This window comes from Cervus canadensis, chromosome 26 (genome assembly GCF_019320065.1).
Source record: "Cervus canadensis isolate Bull #8, Minnesota chromosome 26, ASM1932006v1, whole genome shotgun sequence".
In the NCBI taxonomy this organism is placed as follows: Eukaryota; Metazoa; Chordata; class Mammalia; order Artiodactyla; family Cervidae; genus Cervus; species Cervus canadensis.
In genome coordinates this window covers 28,750,769-28,767,866 of record NC_057411.1, presented here as the reverse complement: position 1 = coordinate 28,767,866, position 17,098 = coordinate 28,750,769, and the positions used below count along the sequence as shown (strand labels likewise).

General features: G+C 40.7%; 1 protein-coding gene across 3 annotated transcripts in view; it reads left to right on the top strand.

Annotated features, from left to right (window-relative positions):
- Positions 1-3,705: 3,705 nt before the first annotated feature.
- The window catches only part of CCNI (cyclin I), a 36,172-nt gene continuing 22,779 nt past the window's right edge, over positions 3,706-17,098 (top strand). For 2 of the 3 annotated variants that reach the window (XM_043447734.1, XM_043447733.1), the window contains exons 1-2: positions 3,706-4,251; positions 10,862-11,018. In XM_043447734.1, coding sequence (XP_043303669.1) covers positions 10,905-11,018 — 114 coding nt within the window. In that variant the 5' untranslated portion in view covers positions 3,706-4,251; positions 10,862-10,904. The remainder of the gene's footprint in view (positions 4,252-10,861; positions 11,019-17,098) is intronic. The other variant, XM_043447735.1, reaches the window with a different exon arrangement.

The following is a 17,098-nucleotide window of genomic DNA, read 5'->3' as shown; positions in this document are numbered from 1 at the left end:
TGAAAAATGGGGATGACAAAAATACCTATGGTAGAGGAGTGCTGTAGGAATAAACACAAGAGAATGCAATAAAAGTGCTCAGTGCAATGTCTGGTACATAGCGAGTAATCAATATATTTTATTTATTAGTACTTAACATGCAGAAGCTTCCCAGGTGGCTCAATGGTAAAGAATCTGCCTGCTAATGCAGGAGACTTGAGTTTGATCCTGGGTGGGGAAGATCCCTTAGAGAAGGAAATGGAACCCATTCCAGTATTCTTGCCTGGAAAATCTCATGGACAGAGGAGTCTGGTGGGCTACAGTCCGTGGGGTCGCAAAGAGTTGGATGCGACTGAGCACACACACACCATGTGCAGAAAGGTAGTTCATTATTTGGGATAAAATATTCCTAAAATTTTTTAAATGAAAAAATATGAATTCCCTATCAATACAGTAGTATTAAAGTTTTCTTTATATGCCTTATTTTCTCACAGAATTTCAAAGACTTTTCATTTGTTATAACTGCAATTCATTTTTAAAAATGATATTAGTTATTAATAAAAAAGTGATGGTGATTATATGTAAATTCTTATGAATGCATAATGAAGAAAAAGAATGTCCATATTTTTTGTTAGAACAACTGGAACAAGTTCCTTACTTACCAATTAATTACTTTTAACTATATTTATAGTATTTAGATTAAACTGTCACCGGCAATCTCACAGACAATAAGACAGTTTTATTAAAACTAAGCTTCACAAAGGCTAAGTATGTAATGAAGTGAGAGCTCTTAAATACTCCAGGTTACATTTTAATTGAGTCAACTCTTCTGCCAAGCACTTTGGCAAACTGGTATTCATCAAAAGCCATAAAAATGCAAATAACCCAGAAAAGGTTACACTCGAAGATGTTAATTGTTCTTTTTGTTCTTTCCCTTCATTTTTTTGGTAACAGCTTTCTTGATATATAATTCACATCTCAGATAATTCACCCATTTAATGTGTACCATTCAATAGCTTTTAGTAACTTAAGAGTTTGCAGCCATCACCCCAATCAACTGTAAAATATTTTCATCAAAAAGAAACCCTAAAACTTTTACTCATCATTTCCCAATCACGTCTCCATTCTTAATCTTAAGCAACCACTAATCTACTTTCTGAGGCTTCCCAGGTGGCACTAGTGGCAAAGAATCCGCCTGCTAATGCAGGAGAGGTAAGAGACATGAGTTTGATCCCTGGGTCAGGAAGATACCCTGGAGGAAGACATGGCAGCCCACTCCAGTATTTGTGCCTGGAGGACACAGGATGGACAGAGGATCCTGGTGAGCCATGGTCCAGAGGGTCACAATGAGACAGACATGACTGAAGCCACTTAGCAGCTGCACAATCTACTCTTTTGTCTATAGATTTGCCTATTCTGAACATTTCATATAAATAGAATCATTATGCTAAGTAAAAGCAGCCAGCCACACAAGACTGCACATTGTTCACAACGGTCATCCACGTTACACCATATATCAGTACCTCCTTATGGCCAAGTGTCATTTCATTGTATAGACTTTTGACCATGCATTCAGCAGCTGTGTGTATTGTCTGTGTGGTCTCCCTTTTCGGTCATTATGAATAATGCCCTTATGAACATTTACATAGAAGTTTCTGCATGGACATGTTTACATTTCTTTTGACTACATACCTGGGAATAGAATTGGTATTATTCTTACAGTACTAAAAATCATAAGCAATTTCACTGTCCAACAAAGAATGGTATTATGCAAAATAAATGTTGTCTGTGTAGAAGGAAGACCATGCAGTCACACAGACCATGCAAGAAAAAGGATGCATGTGTGCTAAGCTGCTTCAGTTGTGTCAGACTCTGCGACCCTATGGACTATAGCCAGCTAGGCTCCTCTGTCCATAGGGATTCTCCAGGCAAGAATATTGGAGTGGGTTGCCATGCCCTCCTCTAGGGGATCTTCCCAATCCAGGGATTGAACCTGTCTCTTATGTCTCCTGCATTGGCAGGGGGGCTCTATACCAATAGCGCCACCTGGTAAGTCTGGGGTTAAAAAAAAAAAGCAAAGTACGACCCTCTAAATATCCTTTCAGGGTTTCCCTTCCCTGTTCTGTCATAGGGACCTGTCCTTTGCCTCTGACCTCAGAGCTCTCCCCCTCAATTGTCTGAAGACCAGCCACACTGCTTTTAGAGTTTTTTAATATCTGAGATCCAGAGTCTTTGCATTTGTTTCCTCTGCTTGTATCACACTTTCCCCACTTAGATGACCAGTGGTTTCAAGTATCATCTTAAATGTCTCTTCCTCACAGAAACCTTCTCTGATATCCCTAACTAGTCTAGGATTAGGTGTTTCCATAGCAGCCTGCAATTTTCCATCTTTAATATTTCGTATTGTTTATTCAGTCAGTAATCAAGTATTGAGAGCCTTTTACGCGCAGGAATACCGGGTAAAATAAAACGTGCAAGACCCCAGCCATCCTAGACTTTATATTCTACAAAGGGAATGCAACGTAAAAGTAAACAAATCAACCTACTGGGTGATTTTAGTTAAAGATAATTAGCTCCACGGTTTCCCTCTGTGTTTCGATAGTAAACTCCACGAAGGTAGAAGCTATTTGTCTCAGTTACTTCCAGTTTGCTAGATCTTATTAGCACCTAGCTGGCTGAATAAGCTCAAAACAAATTTAAGTGATTGTTAAAAACAGGCATATAAAAAACAGAAATGGAAAACACAAATATGACTACTTCTGTAAACAGTTCAGTTTGAGGGGGTTTTTCCTCTTTCAAAACTTTCTGTAATTCTATTATTCTTTTCATAACTACAACAATTTAAAAACATAAGCAAAAAATTACCAAAGTCTGTAAAGAAACCCCAAATAAAACACATTTATATGTTATCACACACTCATTAACAGACGTGGTAGTTAACCTACTCTGAAATACTCAGATGCGTTGGTTAAGAGTACAGAATTTCCTTGGCGCCTAACCAAGTAGGTTCCCGGCTGCCAGCAATGTAATTTACTGTTTTAAAAGAAAAGGTGCTTAAGAATATGCTCCCCGCAATTTCCCCGATCTCTAATACACTTTAGAATCTCCCTTCACCCACGACGTGGCAGCAAAAAAACCCCTGCAATTCTATTTTTATCAACGATGAGAAGAGAACACAGAACTTTTTGCGAGGGCAACAAAGAATGCAAGACTTCTACACAACAGATCGCCGGCTTTTTCCCAAAAGATCCTTTTACAAGCCCTAGAGACAAAGATGGGCTGGATAAAACCAGGTAGCCCTAGGTTTGGCTAGGAGAGCATCCAGATAAAACCCCACCCCCTAGCAGAGCGCTCAGCCTTGTCTTTCTTTCCCCCGGGCGCATGCGCAGCGCACTCTCCTGCCTCCGCACGCCTTTTCCAGCGAGTCGAGGAGGCGCTTACGTCACCGTGCCGTCGATGGAAAACCCTTCCGCTGCTCCACGGGAACGAGTCCACGCACCTTTAGCTTTCCTTACCCCTCTCCTACCCCAATGCCAAAGACTTTCCCGGCCCGTTTCCAAAACTGCCGAGCTTTTTTCCGAACTTCTGAGTATGTCCGTTGGACGGAGAGGAAAAAGTGGGAGGATGAGAGAACAGACCAGGGTTGTTTACAGGGAGTGAGAGAATCTAGGAATCGGTCCGCGAGGGCGGAGCCAAGGAAGCCGGCACTTCTTTCTCTCCTCCCCTCCCTCCCCAGCCTTCCCCGCGAGCGGACGCGGCATCGCCTCTGTCTCGCTTTTTTCTTATTTTTCTCCCCCCTTTCCCCTTCCTTTTTTTTTCTTTTCATTTTTCCCCCTTCCCCCCCTTTCACCATTTCCCCTCGGAGGCGCTTCCCCTGGGCAGGGGCAGAGCCGGTCTCACCCCCCGCCTCTCCCCGGCCCCCGCCGCCCTATGGCGAGAGGGAACCCCCTCCCCACCCGGGCACAAGCGGCGGCGGTTGGAGGAGTGGGACCGGCGGCGGCGGCCTCAGGTCCGGGGGCGTCATGGAACTAATTCGCTGACCAACCCACCGGCTGCAGCCGTGCGTCCCGCTCGAGCGCCAGCGCCCGCGCCCTCCGGCCCGCTTCCCCCTCTTCTCCCTCCTCAGTCGGCCCGGTCCTGGTCCCGCGCGTCTAGTCGCCGCGCGCCGAGGAAAATGAGGTGGTAACGGGCCCCCGGATGACCCCTCGTCACCACTTTGAGGTCTACAGTTCTGCCGGGGAGGAGGAGGAGGAGGAAGAAGAGGAGGAGAAGGTGAGGGGCGGGGGGGCGGTCCCCGCCACCCGCGCGCGACCCCCTTCAGCGCCGCGCGACCCGTCGGGGAAACCTGCGGGATACCCCCCCACCCCACCCCCATCACCGACAACTCGGCACCTGCCCAGTTTGGAAACAGCTTCGCTGGGTTCCTTTTCGGGCCAGTTTTTTCCGTCAGCGCGTAACTTTTTTTGTAGCTGCAGCAAATCGCTTCCTAGTGCGCGTTCTAGACTCCGCGAGCCTGGGGGATACACAAAGAACGGGACACACCCCCAACCCTAGACCTCAACGCCCCCAAGGGAGCCGGAGGAAGATGGTTCACTTTGCAAAGCGGGCGGTGCTGGGGACGGCGCAGGGGGGCGGAGCAGATGTTGGGGAGAACCTGCGGGAAGGCGGGGGAGAGAAACGTTACCCGGGGTTTTGGGTGGGTGGGGAGATCTGCCGAAGAAGCTGAGCTTAGAGTTTGCACCCTAAGGGCAGATAAGACGACCGAAAATTTGAAGAGGGCGGAAGGCCCTCTGCCGAGCTAGTGATTCCACTGCAGATCATTTGGGTAGGAGTTGCGAATTAGGTAGCAAAGTAGTGGAAAGGTATCTTTCCGGAGGTAGGATGGCATCAGACTGGAGAATTTTTGAATGTCAAAGCATTCAACTTTTAGTCTGTCGGCGGGAGCCACTCAGCGTTTGAACAACAGCAGTGTGACATTATGATGTTAATAGTAACACTTGTTGAGGCTTATTATTGGACAGGCATGGTTCTAAATGGTTTGCAACTTAACTGAATCTTCACAGGGGTAGGTGGTTCAGAAACATTTTACAGATGAGGGAAACTGAGGCTCCATAAAATTCATTTCTCCTGCTAGATGACAGCCAGGACACGGTGGCCAGAATTCCAACCCAGGCAGTCTGACTGTGCTATACGGTCTGTATCTCGGAAAAAATTGAAGTAGTGTTATCAGCTTCTAGCTTTTCCAGGTCATTTGTGGCAGACAAAGCAGAAGGGAACAGGCAAATAAGGAAGAAATGACGGTTCAGATTTGCTAGTCTGGGACCAGACACATCAGAAATTCCAAGCTTCTGAACTAGAAGTTTCTTAATACTGATGAAGAGCAGACTAGTAGAATCAGCGTGTTTTGGGAAGGTGCACTTGGATGGTTTGCAGTTAAACTGAGTTCAATGAGTTTTCGTGGCAGTGTGACATACTAGTTTAGAATGGAACTCTCAAATGGTTCTTGGTTAAGATTGGAAGCTTAACGTGTGTACATGCTTTATTCTGATTGTATGCAACAGTCAAAGGTGAAAAGTATTCACCTTTCTGTGCATGTTTCTTCGTCTTTAAAAGAGGCTTAATAAGAATACAAACTTAATAATATGCTTCCCTGGTAGCTTAGTCCATAAAGGATCTGCCTGCAGTGCAGGAGATCTGGGTTTGATCCCTGGGTCCGGAACATCCCCTGGAGAAGGAAATGGCAACCGTCTCCGGTATTCTTGCCCAGAAAATCCTGTGGACAGAGGAGCCAGGCAGGCTACAGCCCATGGGGTTGCAAGAGTTGGACCTGACTTGGTGACTAAACCCCCACCACCAAAAATACCGTTCTTTGAGTTTGAGGAGCTAATATGGCAATATTTTGAACAATACCTGGCTAAGTAATAAACACTTAATGTTTTTTAGCTAAGCACTTAACACGTGTAAACTGTTATTATTTAGCACAGTGCTGAACTCTGGAGAGTGTTTGCCATCAAGGTTAATAGGAGAGACCATCCTACAGATAATCAGTTATCCCAGTAAAGTTATCCACTTTAGTAACCTTAACATTGATACTTTTACTTTTGTCATATCTGTCGGAATTCTCATTATGTTAGTAGACTCACAAGTGACCCTCTGTCTATAGGATCCAGATATTGAGTTTATATCTGATCTGCAATAGCCAGATTAGATACTGCAGTTTCACTTTTCTGTAGCTTGGAAAATCTGGAACATCCCCACAGATGTCCTCCATTCTTGTATTATTTATACCCCATTTTTTTGAAGTTTAAGGAAATATGAGTTTAAGGAAAAGGAGTTATGTTTCCCTATTGTGTTTTTTTGTTTGTTTGTTTTTTCTGTTGATACGTACGGTGTAGGGCTTCCCTTGTGGCTCAGCTGGTAAAGAATCCGCCTTCAATGCAGGAGACCTGGGTTCAATCCCTGAGTTGGGAAGATCCCCTGGAGAAGGTAAAGGCTGCCCACTCCAGTATTATGGCCTGGAGAATTCCATGAACTGTATAGTCCATGGGGCTGCAAAGAGTCAGACACGACTGAGCGACTTACACTTCACTTCACTTCATGGCGTGTTACATTGATTTCTGAATGTTAAACCAACTTTACATTCCTGGGCTAAATCCCACTTGGTTATGGTGTATAATCCCCTTTTTATGTTTTCAGATACAGATTGCTAGTATTTTGTTGACAAATTCTGCATCTGTATTTAAAAGAGGTATATATTGGTCTACAGTTTTCCTACTGTAGTCTTTGATTTTGGTGGCAGGATCATAACTGTCCTCATAAAATGAGTTGAGAAGGACTCCTCCTCTTTATTTTTTGAAAGAGTTTGTGAAGAATTTGTCTTAATGTTTCTGTAAATGTTTGGTAGAATTCACCAGTGACGCCATTTGGGCATGGGGTTTTCTTTTAGTTTGTCTTAGTAATTTTAGAAAGCTGGCAAATCCTGGTGAGCCACCCTCGTGAGAGTAGCTAAAGGAATGAAATAAGTTTTGACAAGAGTTAATCAATTACTGATTAAAATTAGGTTTAGAAGAAGTCTTAGAACCTAAGGAGTTCAGTCTGCATCCGGTATGGGTATTTCTTCTAAATACCTCTTGACAGGTGATTATCTAGTTGACACTCTTGTTTCTGAGGTTGATATTTATGTTTACTTTAAATGAAGTTATAGTAAGTCTGTTTATTTCAGATTGTGGAGAATTTGAGGAAAGTACCACGGCAACAAAATTGGAATCTCAGAACATCTCAGCAGAATATAACAGTAAATGGAATTTAACAAGATGACTTTGTTTAAAGAAAGAATGCATTTAAGGTCCTGAACAAGGATGTAACGTCCTTCCCCACCCCCAAAAAAGGCACCAAAAGCCCACGCACGATGAGGCAGGGAGGTAGAGAACTTTGCCTAAGAGTGTACTTTAGAAAGTCTTAGAGTTTTAGCTGAGCATAAATTTTGTCTTGGTAATTCAATAGCCTCTTTAAAAAAAAGTAGCTCATGATCTTAGGGAGCATTAATAATTGGTGCTAATTTTGAAGAGCAAAAATCATGTCACATGAGGAACTCTTGAATAGTCTTTCATTTCTGCAGAAGATAAACTGATGAGCATGCTAACAGCTTTCAAACATTTGAAGGCTTGCTCTTTGAAAGAGATCAGACTTGGGTTTGTTTTGGTTATAGTTTTTTGGTTTTGGCACCAAGGGTTGAAATGAGCATGTAATTATATCTCTATTTCATCAGGACACTGCTGTGGGCCCTGTGGGTTACAAAAACATGATATTGGTAGATATGAATTCAAAGGAATTTATAAGAGAGATAGTTCTTGGAAGAACTTACCTTTTAGATGGATCTTTCAGGATAGTTTCTATTTTCCACTCTCTTAAGTTATTTAACTTGTTTCTTAATATAAAAAGCACTTCATGCTTGATATAGAAAATTTGCAAAAACCCAGAAGTTTAAAGAAGCAAAAAGAAAAAAATCACTGTCCTGTTAACTGGAGGTAGTTTGCAGTAGGTTAAGCAGTAAGGCAGTGAAATATGTGGGGTGATTCATAGGAAAGAGGATATTAGCTAGAGTTGGGGCAGAGGGAACACAGAAATTGAAGATTAGGCTTGTATATTTTGTTTTTTCTAATTTTAATTTTTATAAAAAAGTGGGGATTTTTCTACTTACTGTCTAGTGTGTTAAAACTAGACATTAAAACATTTTTTAAAAAAATCCCTGGGATCTGAAGCAGATAGGTAATACAGGTACATAGTTGATAAAATGGAATAGTTATTCGAGGTCTTCAATGAAAAACAGCATTCCAATGCTGCTTGACTTCCCCACACTCTACTCTTCTCATTCCCTACAGGTTTTCTCATTCCCTACAGGTTAACCACTCTTTGCTCTTAGCTTTTTCTCTTGTTATTTAAAAGTCATACTTTCAGATAACTACTGCTGTCTTTTGATGTTTGAGCTTTAGATATTTATGTTTTCTTCTGAAATATAAAGACGAGGCTCTCATTCTGCCTCCTGACTCCCCTCATCCCACCAGTGTAGTTTTATCCCAGTGTTTGTGTTGAAATCTCGATTCAGTATTTTCATTATTACTGCTTTGTAAATATTGTGGTATATTAATATAATTCAGTTAAGTTGCTCAGTTGTGTCCGACTTTACGACCCCATATACTGTAGCACGCCAGGCTTCCCTGTCGATCACCAATTTCTGGGGCTTGATCAAACTCATGTCCATTGAGTCATTGATGCCATCCAACCATCTCATCCTCTTTAGTCCTCTTCTGCTCCTGCCTTTAATCTTTCCCAGCATCAGGGTCTTTTCTAATGAGGCAGCTCTTTGTATCAGGTGGCCAAAGTATTGAGCTTCAGCTTCAACATAGTCCTTTCAATGACTATTCAGAACTGATTTCTTTTAGGATTGACTGGTTTGATCTCCTTGCAGTCCATGGGACTCTCAAGAGTCTTCTCTAGCACCACAGTTTAAAAGCATCAATTCTTCGACTCTCAGCTTTCTTTATGGTCCATCTCTCACATCCATATATAACCACTGGAAAAACCATAGCTTTGACTATACGGACCTTTGTTGGCAAAGTAATGTCTCTGCGTTTTAATATGCTGTCCAGGTTTTCATAGCTTTTCTTATATTATTATATTTACTTTCTTGCATAATCTCTTTCTGAATTTAATAACCTTTTTATTTGCTTTGTTGTTGTTCAGTCACTAAGTTGTGTCTGACTTTTTGCAGTCCCATGGACTGCAGCATGCCAGTCTTCTGTGTCCTTCACTATCTGCTGGAGTTTGCTCAAAAAATCTATCTGCCAGTGCAGGAGACTCCAGAGATGCAGGTCTGTCCCTGGTTCAGAAAGATCCCTTGGAATAGGAAAGGGCAACCCACTCCGGAATTCTTGCCTGGAGAATCTCATGGTCAGAGGAACCTGGCTGACTACAGTCCATAGTGTTGCAGAATCTGAGCATGCATGCACATACATGTCCATTGAGTTGGTGATGCCATCCAACCATTTCATCCTTTGTTGTCCCCCCCACTTCTCCTCCTGGCCTCAGTCTTTCCCAGCATCAGGGTCTCTTTCAGTGAGTCGGCTCTTCACATTAGGTGGCCGAAGTATTCGAGCTTTAGTATCAGTCCTTCCAATGAATGTTCAGAGTTGATTTCCTTTAGGATTGACTGGTTTGATCTCTTTCCTGTCCAGGGCACTCTCAAGAGTCTTCTCTAGCACCACAATTCAAAAGCATCAATTCTTTGGCACTTAACTATCATCAAATCTAATTACGTTTTTTCACATCCTTCCACAGTGTCTCCAGTTTTCTACACACAGTTAAATCTCTGGTTTCCTTTTTTTTTTTTTTTTTTAACTTTAATGTAGAAATATCTCTCAGACTCTCAGATGCTTTGCGCTTATCTAGACTTTGCTTTTTAGACTTGCTTGTTTTAGAGTGCCAGTTACCTTGCATCCTAAGTCACTTCAGCTGTGACCGACTGTTTGCAACCCTGTGGACTGGGGCCTGCCAGGTCCCTCCATCCATGGGATTCTCCAGGCAAGAATACTGGAGTGGGTTGCCATTTCCTCCTCCAGGGGATCTTCCCAACCCACGAATCAAACCCACATCTCTGTGTCTCCTGCATTGGCAAGTGGATTCTTTACCGCTAGCACCAGTTACCTCACTGTTGAGCTTTCTAAATCAGCATTGTCAAGTAGAAGTTACTGCCTTGATAGAAGTGTTCCTTTTCCGTACTGTCCAGTGCAATATTCACTAGTCACATGTAGCAGTTTAGTACTTGAAATATGGCTAGTGTGACTGTGGAATTATATTTTAACTTTACTCAGTTCTGATTTTAATAGATATGTGTAGCTAGTGGACACTATATTGGGAAGCAGAGTTCAAGATGGTTTCATACTTAAGGGGATAGTTTCATACTAAGTGGAAATGGTATTTTTTTTTTTTTTAATGAAGAGACTGCTTAGCCCTTATCTGATTAGATTTTAAACAGGAATATTTAGGACAACTACTTCTAAAAATGTCTAGTTTAAAAAGCCTATGACTTAGTTTTGACACATTGATGTTTTGATCAAAGTCCAAAGATTCTGTCAATTATATGGTCATGTTTTTGTCTCTTTATAACTGAATTTCAGATTTAAAGGGAAAATGTTTTAGATAACTAATTATTATTGTAAACATTTTAATATATGGTATTTTAAAGAGCTGTAAAATCCTATATTGCCTCATAACATTTTTATTTTATGAATTGCTTAATAAGTACCAACATATTTATACAATGCTATACTTACCATATATGTGTAATTAAATATAGAACATTGTTTTATATTTGCTTTTATAGGTAGCTACATCAAGCTGGGTGGCAGGCAGATCCATAGGATATCATGAAGTTTCCAGGGCCTTTGGAAAACCAGAGATTGTCTTTCCTGTTGGAAAAGGCAATCTCTAGGGAAGCCCAGATGTGGAAAGTGAATGTGCCGAAAATACCTACAAATCAGGTAAAGATTTCTCTCTTCACTCTTAGATAGGTGGCTTTTATTACCATCTATCATATGTAACAGTATCTTGACAGTGCATTGGAGAAATATGTACCATTAAAGATACTCTTTATATGAGAAAAAATGAACTGTTTGCTTTTTTGTTTTATCTGGGTTACACCTTTAGGAAGATAAGTATGTCCCTTCCCTTTCCTTGTAGCACAATACTTAGAGTAGGAAGCCTTCTTTATTTCTAGATACATAGCTCACCATAGAGGCCGAATATAATCACATCCTTATCTTTAGTGATCAAAACCTTGATCTTTCATAAATATTAGTAAAGAATTACATAACCTACTAAGGTCGTGTCAATGTTGAAAGCTTCTAGGGAGATAATCAGCTTACCTCTTAATTACTGTTGGCTATATGCCTTTTCTCTTAGAAATTTCATATAATTAGAGTTTTTATTTTTTTAACAAATAGCTGTGAATATGTCTACTCCCCAGAATTTACTGGTATGTCTTTATACATCGTTTATCCCTAGTACCTAGCTCTGTGCTTGGGATAAAGAATAATGGCCAATAAATTTTCAGTATGTGTAAGCAAATGACAATATCTGAGCTTCCCTGGTAGCTTAACAGTGAAGAATCCCCCCTGCAGTGGAGGAGACTCAGGTTCGATCCCTGGGTTGGGAAGATCGCCTGGAATAAGAAATGGCTACCCACTCCGGTATTCTTGCCTGGAGAATTCCATGGACAGAAGAGCCTAGTGGGCTGCAGTCCATGGAGTCACAAGTCGGACACGACTTAGCTCTAAACCACCACACCATAGGTTATTGATGTCTGTGTGCTTTTTCTAATTCCAACCTACTTTTATCTTCTTGCCCACAAGCTGAAGAAATATATGTTTTGCTTTTAGTGTTACTTAATTGTCATTTAGGGAATTGGAAAATTAGTTAATCTGATTGAAAGCCTTTTATACTAGGAGCATTTGCGTGTGCTATCAAATACATTTAATATCTCACTTAATCCTTTGAGGGCTTCCCTTGTATAGTCCATAAGATCACACACTCTTGATCCTTTGAAAAAGACAGTAGTCCCAAATTGCTCAGGATTTCAACTAGTAAGTAATAAAGTTATAATTTTGAACCTGAGGCATTTTTCTTCCCATTATACTTTTAATTTTTGTATGCTTGTGTGATTCAGTCATTCAGTAAATGTTTGTTAAGTGTGATATTCTGAGCACTATTCTAGCTTTGGGGATACAACTATGAGAAAAATAGAAATTTCTTCTGTTATGTTCTGACATTCTAATAAGCCTCAAAGCTTTATTACATCTGCTTTTAGAACCATTTTTTTCCCCTATTATCTCAAGTCAGCATGCAACCAACATGCATGATAAACTTTTATAACATGGTCTTTGAAGGTGATTTCTATCAGGATTATGGTATATTGCTATATTATCACTTAATCTGACCTATTTTTATAGATATTTTAACATATTATTAAGGCATAATGCCAGAGAACAGGACAGTATCAGAACTTCTAAGACGGATCTGTTTAAGGTTTTGTCTTTGGTAATGCCACGTAGAAGCTCTGCTTAGTGTTACTCAGTCATGTCTGACTCTTTGTGACTTCATGGACTATAGCCCGCCAGGCCCCTCAGTCCACAGAATTCTCTAGGCAAGAATACCGGAGTAGGTTGCCATTCCCTTCTCCAGGGGATCTTCCCAATCTAGAAATTGAACCTGGGTCTCCAGTCTTTCAGGCAGATTCTTCACCATCTGAGCTACCAAGGAATCCTAGAAGCCTTACTTAGTTCTTGTAAAATGTGTGTGGGCTTGGTCTGATGGTGTTAGGAAATAAGATAGAGATGGGAGTGAAAAGCTATAGGGGCTTGAGCCGCTTGACAGAAGAACCTCAAGGACACTTATCTGTTCTTTTATTTTTCTTCTGCAACTCTGAGGGACCGGTTTTTCTACTTCCCTTTTCACAATTTCTCGTAACTGTGATTTTCCTCCTTTTTCACTCTTTGCATAAGAAAAATAGTCTTGTCTCTAAACCAACTTTTTTATTTTAGGGCTTTCTTTTTTTTTGGTGCTGGTTAAAGTGGAAAAATAAAATATTTTTAACTTTTTCTCCTCTAGTTTTCTTCTCCCCACCTCTACTTTCACCTTAACACTACTACTACAAGGTCATTTTCTTAAAACTTGCATCTCCTGTCTTGCAGTTTAGGACAGAGTGGTCATGCAAGAATATTATACATCTATCACTTCCCTTCAGTTTGCTTCTACAGCACTCTGGTCTTCACGTATGACAGCACACAATATTATAATTTCCTCATGATTTGACTTTAGTTTACTGGCATATAGTTGGCTCACAGTAAATGTTTGTTAAATGCATGTTTATTATCATTTTTTAATCATTCAGGCTAGAGAAGTTCTTTTATATATTAATAGTACTTTCAAGTACACAACAATTTTGTTATAAATTCAGGGGAAAAAATTGAAGACTGGTTAAAGTGACATGTACTTTCAGATGTACTTTTTATATATATATATATACACAAAGATAAATCTGCCTCAAGTGTTTATATAAAGATGATTTTCATTAGAATTTTGAAAATCTAAGGATCTTTAAACTTAAAGGCCATCTAATTTTGTGTTTCCAAATGTAGGATCTGGAACCACAGGGCTCCTAGGTGTATGAGAATCACCAGGAGGTGTCTTGCAGATTCCTCTCCCAGACCTACTGGGCTTGTGGTGGCAACTATGGGAATTTGTATTTTAATAAACATCATAGTTTTGTTATAGCTCAGTTGGTAAAGAGTCCACCTGCAATGCAGGAGACCCCAGTTTGATTCCTGGGTAGGGAAGATCCGCTGGAGAAGGGATAGGCTACCCACTCCAGTATTCTTGGGCTTCCCTTGTGGCTCAGCTGGTAAAGAATCCACCTGCAATGTGGGAGAGCTGGGTTCAATCCCTAGGTTGGGACAATCCCCTGGAGAAGGGAAAGGCTGCCCACTCCCAGTATTCTGACCTGGAGAATTCCATGGACTTTGTAGTCCGTGGGGTTGCAGAGTTGGACACAACTGAGCGACTTTAACTTCACTTTAGTAATATGTGTTAGGTCTGGGAAATACTGATTTGGTCTAATCACACAATAAGAAAAGTTTTGACATTTCTGATAAGTGATCCTCTACTTGTCCATTCCACCGTAGAAAAGCTCTACCAGTTACTGGAGATTTTTTTCTGAATTGAACCTGAAAACTGCTTTCTATTGGCTACCTGTTGGTTCTAATTCTGTACACTGAAGCAGTACAGAATAAGTTTGTTCTGTATTGTCTACTTACAATCCTGTTAAGCTCGAAAAGTCCTCTCTTCCAATTATATATCCTTTGTTCTTGAACCATTTTTCACTTGGCAAGGTTTCCCCTTTTTACCATCTACTTTTTTCCCTCTGATGCACTCTTTTCACCATGTTTCTTAGATCATGACATTTGAGTTGTGTTCATTAGTGAGCAGTAGAGTGAAACTGTCACCTCACTTTATCTTGGCTTGATAACTTCATTAATATAGCCCTAAATTTAAAAAAAATTTTTTTTTGGCAGCAATGTCTTGTTGTTACTGAACTTGTTTTTAAAACCTTTCTGTTCTGTTTCTCTGCTTTTAAGCAGAATTTCCCTTATCCTAGATGTACTTTTTAAGTTTTTGACTTAGCTGCACTGTTTCATATTTATTCTTACTAAGTTTTAAATTGTTGCTGTTTATCTGTTGATAATTTGATGCTGGCCCATTTTTCTAGCTTTAAAATTATTACCTAAGTATTGGAGGTTTTCTGGTGGCTCAGCAGTACAGAATCCACCTGCAATGCAGGAGATGCAGGTTGGATCCCTGGAGAAGGAAATGGCAACCCACTCCAGTATTCTTGCCTGCGAAATCTCATGGACAGAGGAGCCTGGTGGGCTACAGTTCTTGGGGTCACAGAGTCAGACACGACTTAGTGACTAAACAACATCATCATCTAATATATTCAGTTTAGTTCAGTTCAATTGCTCAGTCGTGTCTGACTCTTTGCAACCCCGTGAACTGTAGCACACCAGGCCTCCCTGCCCATCACTAACTCCCGGGAGTCCACCCAAACCCATGTCCATCGAGTCAGTGATGCCATCCAACCGTCTCATCCTCTGTTGTCCCCTTCTCCTGCCTTCAATCTTTCCCAGCATCAGGGTCTTTTCAAATGAGTCGACTCTTCACATCAGGCCAAAGTATTGGAGTTTCAGCTTCAACATCAGACCTTCCAATGAATATTCAGGACTGATTTCCTTTAGGATGGACTGGTTAGATCTCCTTGCAGTCCAAGGGACTCTCAAGAGTCTTCTCCAAAACCACAGTTCAAAAGCATCAGTTCTTCGGTGCTCAGCTTTCTTTATAGTCCCACTCTTACATCCATACATGACTACTGGAAAAACCATAGCCTTGACTAGATGGACTTTTGTTGGCAAAGTAATGTCCCTGCTTTTTAATATACTGTCTAGGTTGGTTATAATTTTTTTTCCAAGGAGTAAGCATCGTTTAATTTCAAGGCTACAGTCACCATCTGCAGTGATTTTGGAGCCCAAAGAAATAAAGTCTGCCATTGTTTCCACTATTTCTCCATCTATTTCCCATGAAGTGATGGGACCGGATGCCATGATCTTTGTTTTCTGAATGTTGAGCTTTACGCCAACTTTTTCACTCTCCACTTTCACTTTCATCAAGAGGCTCTTTAGTTCTTCATTTTTTGCCATAAGGATGGTGCCATCTGCAAATCTGAGGTTTTTGATATTTCTCCCGGCAATCTTTTGATTCCAGCTTGTGCTTCATCCAGCCCAGCGTTTCTCTTGATGTACTCTTCATATAGGTTAAATAAGCACAGTGACAATGAACCGCCTTGACATACTCCTTTTCCTATTTGGAACCAGTCTGTTGTTCCATGTTCAGTTCTAACTGTTGCTTCCTGACCTGCATGCAGATTTCTCAAGAGGCAGGTCAGGTGGTCTGGTATTCCATCTCTTTCAGAATTTTCCACAGTTTATTGTGATCCACAATAGCAGTCAGAGGCTTTGGCATAGTCAATAAAGCAGAAATAGATGTTTTTCTGGAACTCTTGCTTTTTCAGTGATCCAGCAGATGTTGGCAATTTGATCTCTGGTTCCTCTGCCTTTTCTAAAACCAGCTTGAGTATCTGGAAGTTCACGGTTCACGTAATGTTGTATCCTGGCTTGGAGAATTTTGAGCATTACTTGCTAGTGTGTGAGATGAGTGCAATTGTGTGGTAGTTTGAGCATTCTTTGGGATTGCCTTTCTTAGGGATTGGAATGAAAACTGACCTTTTCCAGTCCTGTGGCTACTGATGAGTTTTCCAAATTTGCTGGCATATTGAGTGCAGCAGTTTCACAGCATCATCTTTCAGGATTTGAAATAGCTCAACTGGTATTCCATCACCTCCACTAGCTTTGTTTGTAGTGATGCTTCCTAAGACCCACTTGACTTCACATTCCAGGATGTCTGGCTCTAATATATTAACTTTGTCATTTTTGTACTATCTGTAGATTTGGTAAATAAATACATCTGTTTTGCCCCTAGGTTGGTTTTTTTCTTTTCCTTAAGTAAACAGTTTCTTAAAGTATATATAGATCATAGAGTGTACAACTCATAAATTTTCACAAAATGACACTAACCACATTACCAGCACCTTCAGAAGCTCTTCTTGTGTCTTATATTTACCATCATCTATCTTTTCCCCATAAAGAAACATTATCCTGTTATCAGAGATTAGTTTTTCTTTGTTTTGAATTATATTTATGTATGGAATAATAAAATATGTTCTGGGCTTCTTTGCTCAGTATTATTATTTAATTTTTTTGTTATAAGATCCCATCATAGGGATTCATTTATCCATTCTGCTGTTGATGGTCATTAGAGTCGTTTTTGTGTATGTCTTTTGGTGAACATACTTGTACATTGCTGTTGAGTATATTCTTAGAGGTGGAATCGCTAGAACCTAGAATATGTGTATTCTCAGGTTTAGCAGATACCACCAATTGTATGACTTACCCAA